Consider the following 7,660-nt stretch of genomic DNA (forward strand, 5'->3'; position numbering starts at 1 on the left):
CTAGGAAGAAGTATTTTTTTCAGAGTTTTCTCCTCCTGTTGGAACTTTTCCTCAGATTCATTCGACTGCTACTTAGACTCTTTACCACAGAATAAAGCAGGAGTCTAGTGGCAGCTTAAAGACTTGTGAGCCAGAGCTCACTTCATCAGATGCATGAAATGTCCATCCACTAGCTCGATGTTATTATATCTTTACAGCAGTCTCGAGCAGTGTGCTGGAGGAGGGCTGTTGCCGTGTTTCTGTTTTACAGACCATAGTTTGGATCCTACCAGCTTTTCCGCTGCTGCAAGAGAAAAGGAAAGGGGGTCCTTTTTGACCTCTCCAAAATTTGTACCAGGGTTTGTGTGGCCCCTCATCACCTGAAAGACTGGCAAGACAGGGCTATGGTGGGGATAAAGCTTGTGCAAGATCACCCATTCTCTTTTTTGCACTAACGGAAAAGCAAGTTAGATCCAACCTATGCTAAGGTCTACCTTTTTTCCCTAATGGCCCTTTAATGGATCCTAAACTAGATTGCAAGTTTATACCTGTCATAGGTTATTGAGATTATGTTGTGTTAAAATATATATATCTTGATTTTACTGTTTTGATGCTAGCTCTGGCTAGCGTTGTAAGCCAACTTTGGGGTCTCTGGAGAAAGACAGGGCACAAATATTTTTTAATAAATAAAATAGTATCTGACTACATCCACATCTATCAGACTTCAATCGGAGGGCACAGACGCGCACATACTAACCAATCCACTACTTAACTTCTTGTTTGTGCATGAGAAGATGTGTCCTACATGGCAAGTGGTCTTTGCAAAGAAAATATCTGCCATTTAAACACGCAGTGGTTTCCGCTTGCATGCTCGCCGATTTGTATGTCAGTAACTTTTTTTTCTTACTTCAGCTGTTCTTCTGTTTCATTCTTTGCCTACCATTTTTGTTTGTTCTGTGATGATGGCAGGCTCTTTTCATAACAATGTATTTCTTTGCTTCCTGGTTTTGTATCTTGTGGCATGAAAAGCTAATGCAAATGGTATTGTTGGATGGATTTCTTCCCACCCCCCACCCCCAACCCCTTCTGCCACCAGCCTTTCCCCTTTCCCCCTGATAGCTCATAATGTGTCATGTACAACAAGACTTTTGTTCTTCTCTTTCTTTCCTCGATGCAGTACTGAAAGCCAACGAGAGAAGAAAGCTGACTCAGGGAAAGGTGTGGACCGCGAAACTTGCCTATGACTTGTTCTATAGTTTGTTTTTACAAAACAACGCAAGGAGTGCCACAATACATAAGGTGATCCATTTCTTTCTCCAAGCTGTCCTTCATCCCAGAGTATAAGCACTGGTAACGTATTTAGTGCCATCTGTGTTTCAGCTCACTGGCTCTTCATTGACTCTGGTCTATAACTCATTGCAGAAGTCAACTCTATCCAATGAAAGAATCTTGTGCTTTCCTTCCTGGGTCCTCCAGCCTTTGGAACCCACTCCATCCAGTCAAGAAGTGGACAAAAGTTTCCTTTCACATTGAATTAATGTCTCAGTAGGTTTGGACGATACCTTCCTACTTTGCCTGCGTAATTTATTTTCATGGCTTCTCCATGTCAGGAATAAAAACAACCTGGGAGGTGGGAAGCCGCTCCTTTTTAATAGGTAGCTTTCAGCCTGTCCTTTCAGAAGACCTAAGGTAACAGAGACACTTGTAGTTTTAGAGCTGTTTTTAAATGAGGAGTGGCTCAATCCTACAAACTCTTAACCACAAGAATGAGTTTCTTCCCCCAGTTTAAAATCATGGCTTTGATGTATGCGTGTGTGTGTGTGGTCATGTGTGTGTGTGTGCGCGTGCGCGTGAGTGTGTGATTTACAGAATCAGACCCTATATTTGTGCTATTTTCCTTGATTTAATACTGGATATTTAATATTTAAATTTATATGTAACTGCAGAATAAAGTAATATAATATATAAAGATATATAGAATATAGTTAACAATCTCTCACCTTGTTTGGAAAAAGTCACATCCAAGGATGCGCAGTATCCATGCAGTATTTGTTGTGAAAGCAAGCCGTCATTACAATATCTCATACTGTACTATACTAAATGTTGCAGTGGTGATTCCAACAGCTGCATTGTAGTGGTAAATAATCCAGTTTCCCCCTCTAGATTTCTGGATTATAACAATTCACAGAGATGTGCAGTAAGATCCCCCCTTCTTCTCCATCGCCAAAGGTGATCAACGTGGGGTGGGATTTCTTGAAACGTCTGAGTACTGCCCTTGGAATTCCTACACGATGTGATGTACTTGTCTAGCTAGAGACGAAGTACCGATTAGACCCAGATTATAAATCTTACATATATTTTTGCTAGAGAGCTTGTTTTGTTATTTTGTCAAATGCATGCCAGCTTTTTTTAAAACTTACATTTGAAATTTGTTGTTTGATTAAGAAAACAATCCAGCCAACGGTAAAGCTTCGCCTTAGGGTCAGTGAAGCAGAATTTTATTGTATTTTCAAGCATGACAGCAATATTAGGTGGGGCTGAAAGAAACAGTGCTTGAGCCCTGAATGGGACCAAAATGTGGTTAGCATTGCCTGGATTATAGACTTCATTTATTCCCACACTGCAAATTAGATTGGAAGTCAAGATCCCATTAACTGAATGGGAATTTTGACACCAATTCAGGGGGCCATGAAGACCCCGTTTTGCAAAACAAAAACCAAGCTTGAGGGTGTGCTTCTGTCTGGCCTTTGTTAATAGGAGTAATTGAACTGAATTCCCTTATCAAAGGCAAATGTTTCCACAATACAGAACTCTTTTTTGTATATGCCATATAGATTTTATCAAAGTCTTCATACTTTATTATATAATCAGTTTTTAAACTAGGGAGAACAGCAAGATTGCACCCCTGGTCAAGATCCATCATCTTCTGGACATACATCCTCTTCTCACAAAATCAAAATAGCTCTTTTCTCTCCTTCTCCTTTTGGCCACTTTTGGCTGGAGGTGTTTAACCATTTGCTTCAATAGGAAGAGAGAGCGCACCTTCCCTACAAAGATCCAGCCATAGTTCTCTTCCTTATGGACTCCTGCACAGGTTGTACATGCCTGCAACATGAATAATGTTTGCGGGTAGCTCTCAAGAGGAATTGAGATGGCTGGATCATCATCAAGGAGGTACACTTGGCTGGTGAAAAGTAGGACAGGAAAAGGGCCCCATGAATCCTTGGGAGAGGATGTATTCCCCCCTCTTATTAAAACAAAATAGGACAGATATCAAAACGTTTTACAATTTTTTTATATGTATTCATTTTTTTTAATCTTTTTATGACACTCCCCCACACACACCTTTGATCTTTTAAAATTGTTTCAATTTGCAGGGCTTTACAATCAGTCTCAGAAATGCACTATTTTATTTTATTTTTTTTACTTTCTAAACGGACCAAGATAGTGTAATAAGCCTTATCTCAGCTCTGCTATTATGCATGGCTCTTAACACCACATAAATTAGCTTGTGCCAACACAGCTATGCAGGAATTCGGTGCAAAGCCATTTGGAACTGAGAACGGACAGAGCTGAGAAATTTTTTTTGTTTCCATGTGCATGAGGAATTCTAGCCCATGTGGAACTGACCACCCTGGGCACAAAGAAGCAGGAGGGGGGGCTTCTTTTGACGAATCCCTATGGCTAGAGGTGTGTCCAGGCATCCATGAGCATGTAGGAAAAGAACAGGAATTTCCCAGGACAAGAAAAGGCATGGTTTCATTGATTAGGGCAACTTCTGAATGGCTCAGATTGAATCATTTCAAGCCCATGTGATCAATGCACTCAGGAAATGTGCATTGCAGTTCCTGCTGATTCAGCAGATGACAGAGACACTGATCCTCAGTACTAGTTCTGGGATTTCCTGAAGAAAAGTTTCTTCCAGGTTGGACAGTTCGTAATGTTATTTCCACTTTGTAGATGCGAAACTGAGATAAAGAAGGCACTGAAGAGGCTGCAACCAACAGGGACAACCCATGCGAAGATGCATGGTACATGAGCAAACATTACGTCATCCATCTTGTGCAGGACAAGTGCTATAGTATGGCAACGCCATATTGGCATATCAGTTTGGCAGGTTTACACCCATGAAAGGCTATTAAAGACATGTGGCATCAACAGTGGTGGCAAGTGAGGAGAAGTGACTTTGGAGATGGTGACTGAGCAAGAACTGCACACATTTGCATATGCTGTGGTTGTTCAGTGGCCAGCAGAGTATGAGACTATACCGAAGGGGCCATACTCCCATTCCCTAGGTCCTGCACTTCATACACTAGACCACCCAAGCAGCTCATGTGCCAAAAGTAGGCTAAATCAAGTGGGCATAATAAAAAAAGTATAGGGTTGGATCCAACCAGTTTTTCCACTGATGAAAACGGAAGACAGGAGTCCTCTTGGACCACCAAAAAGATGTGTTTGAAATTGTGAGACCTGGCTGTGGTAAGGAGGGGAGATGAATGAAAAAGCTGACTGGATTATTTTGCGGCCATGGTTTCAGGTGGGTAGCCATGTTGGCCTACAGTAGAAGAGCTAAATTAAAGTCCAGTAGCATCTTCGAAACCAACAAGATCTCAGGGGCGTGAGATTTTGAGTGTCAAAAGTTTCTGGTAAAGGGAACTCTGCATCTTGAAAGCTCATCCCCCAAAAACCTCGTTGGTGTCTGAGGTACAAATCTGGAATCCTTGAGGTCACAGATGCTTTTTGCAGATGACTTCTTTTAGCTTCATTCAAATTCTTCAGATGCATATTATGCAAATTATATTACCATATACAATTAAAATATTTGCATTTGATAAAGATGTGCTTTAAAATTTAGGGGGGGAAGTACAGCTATGTTCTGATTAAAATGCTTTGGGTATTGCGTTCTTGAGGATCCACTGTTAATTTTTGAAGAGAAGTCTAGTATAGCACCGCAATGCCGATTTATCCTGGGAAGGAGATTGCTGATGGTTGAAGGAATTGCTGACTTTCAGTTTTGAAAGAATCAAAACAAATTAGAACCTGTCTAGCTTTTCTGGATACTGTGAAATCAGTGTATTCAATGGCATTCTGAATTTTTGTTCAGTGTTTTCATATACGGTATATACATTTTTTTACAGTTATTCAGTTTTTGTGAAAATTTCAATGCCGCATCATTGTTCATCCCAGCATTTTGAAATCACGGGGAGGGGGGGGGAAGGGGGGTTGGCAAATGGTAGTGTTACAGTTACTTAAAATTTTCATATTTCCTGGCCAAAATTACTGAATTTCTTGGATGTAATTTATTACAAAAGTTTAAGTAACGTGTATATGTGAATAGAATATTGTGTTTTTCACATCTTCAGAGATGTTATGTGGAAATAAAATATTTATCCTTACTATTCTTCAAGGCTTCTCTCTTTACTGTGTCTGTCACATGTTCAGCACACAACATGCCTGATATTGTGAGAGTGGCCCAGGAGTGAAAAAAGGTCTCTTTGCATGGACTTGCCTGTCTATAGTGTCCGATGTCTACTAGCTGGGCTTCTCATGTGGTGCTCTGACAAGCACATATCTGCTGTCTCACAAGTGCTCATGTTAGCTCTGGGCATTGCAGCCTTTTAAAGGGATGAGTTTAGAGGCTTCCTTAGGAAGCGATCTGATGTTACTTGTTGGGGAGGGACGGTGGCTCAGTGGCAGAGCATCTGCTTGGCAAGCAGAAGGTCCCAGGTTCAATCCCCGGCATCTCCAACTAAAAAGGGTTCAGGTAAATAGGTGTGGAAAACCTCAGCTTGAGACCCTGGAGAGCCGCTGCCAGTCTGAGTAGACAATACTGACTTTGATGGACCGAGGATCTGATTCAGTATAAGGCAGCTTCATATATTCATATGTACTTGCTTCTGTACCACAATAAGCTTCAGTTGCCTATTTCCATATGTTAAGCCTCTATTTGAGGTGCCAGGACGTTTTTTTTTCCTTCCAGACAGTTTTTGACCCTAGATGACAGTGGTATGTGCTGGACTCATATAGGTACCTGATTCCTTGTCCCCAGTTCAGCGTGATGGAGTCACTCATCAAATAGCAGACACAAAACCAGCAAGTCTAGATCTGGACCAGCATGCAGCCAATTGCCATAGGGCTATGGCTTCAGGGGTCATGACAAGGATATACTACTGGCTAAGATCCTCAACCCTCCCACCAGACACCAGGACCAAAATTGAAGACCACCCCTTTGAGGATAGGGAACTCTTCAGCTGATGGATGAAGTCCTAGATCCTATCCAAAAGGGTAAGATTACATTGAAGTCATTGGATATTATCTCCAGTGCTAGCCAACAGTATAAGCCAGAGGTGCTGGTCTAGAAACTCACAAAGGTTTCACTACTCAAGGCCATTTATGTACTTTTGAGTGTGGGTAGCAAGCCCCTCCGTCCTCTCAACAAGCCTTTAGACCTCTTTATTCCCAGCAGTCCCAAGGTAGGTGGTAGAATAGAAATAGGAATAAGCAACTCTTCCAGTCCCCCAGGGATCAACAACCTAGGGGAATGGCAACGCCATGACTAGCAGGCAAGACCTTCTTTCAGGACAGATTATCCACGTTTTCTGGTTTTAGTCAACAGTTACAAATGATGCCTGGGTGTTAAATACAGGTTATTTTTTTGGAATCCCACTTTCCGCCTCCTTACCAACTGTATCTTAGATCATCCCCACACTTCTTGGTTTTTCTCACTCAAGAGGTTGCTTCATTACTAAAGGGGGGCATCACAAGAGTTTCCCCAGATTCATGCCATATATGGGTTTTTCCAGATACTTTGCAACAGACAAAAAAAGGTGGCCAAAAGAGGCCCATCTTGGACCTTAGGACCCTGAATACTTACACGTTCCAAAGTTCAGGATGTTATCCCTGCAGGAAGTCTTCCTCTTACTGGGCAGAGTTCTTTGGTTTATGAAGGATGCCTATTTCCACATATTTATCCATAGAACCTGTAGGAAGTACCTCAGGCTCCTTTATGAGGGCAACATGTACAAATGTACAGCCTTGCCTTTGGGCTAGCATCAGCACCATGGGTGTTAACCAAGTGCTTATCAGTGGTTGTCTCCTACTTAAGACTTCAGCAATCTTGGATAAATGGCTCTTTGTAGCTGACTCCCTAAGGAAGGATTTGGACTGTGCTCTGTGAACACAAAACAATCTCGGGTTCCTTATAAACGAGGAGAAATCTCACCTTTCTCCTACTCAACCCATAGGCTTTGTAGGTGCTAGTATTGATTCAATGAGTGGAAGGGCATTCCTACCATTAACAAGAACTAGTCCTATTAGATCACTGGCTCAGAAATTTTTACCGTACAGATTTCAATCTGCCAGAAACATTCAAAGATTACTTGGATGTATGGCATCCACTACAGCAGTAACCCCACACATGCAGCTTTTCATGAGTCCGCTCCAAAACTGGTTCTTCTGAGAATTCCATCCAGTTTCAAGCTCACAGTGGAAAAGGGTTTTGATTCCCAGATCCATCCTTAGCGCCCTTAACTGGTGAACCAAATTTCCACATCTGCTTAGGAGAACCTGACTGGGAGCCCATTCACATGAAATACAAGTCTTTACATACACCTCCTGAATGAGTTGGGGGGCACAGTGTGGAGTGTATGCAGCTAAGGGCCTATGGTCTGAAGCCAAAGCT

General features: G+C 41.9%; 1 protein-coding gene across 7 annotated transcripts in view; it reads left to right on the forward strand.

Moving 5' to 3' along the window:
- The window catches only part of SLC4A10 (solute carrier family 4 member 10), a 292,827-nt gene extending 291,226 nt beyond the window's left edge, over nucleotides 1-1,601 (forward strand). For all 7 annotated transcript variants that reach the window (XM_060257354.1, XM_060257358.1, XM_060257353.1 and 4 more), the window contains one exon: nucleotides 1,157-1,601. In XM_060257354.1, the coding sequence (XP_060113337.1) occupies nucleotides 1,157-1,223 (67 nt within the window). In that variant the 3' untranslated portion in view covers nucleotides 1,224-1,601. The remainder of the gene's footprint in view (nucleotides 1-1,156) is intronic.
- Nucleotides 1,602-7,660: the final 6,059 nt, after the last annotated feature.

The sequence above is a fragment of the Heteronotia binoei genome, chromosome 16 (genome assembly GCF_032191835.1).
Source record: "Heteronotia binoei isolate CCM8104 ecotype False Entrance Well chromosome 16, APGP_CSIRO_Hbin_v1, whole genome shotgun sequence".
Classification (NCBI taxonomy): Eukaryota; Metazoa; Chordata; class Lepidosauria; order Squamata; family Gekkonidae; genus Heteronotia; species Heteronotia binoei.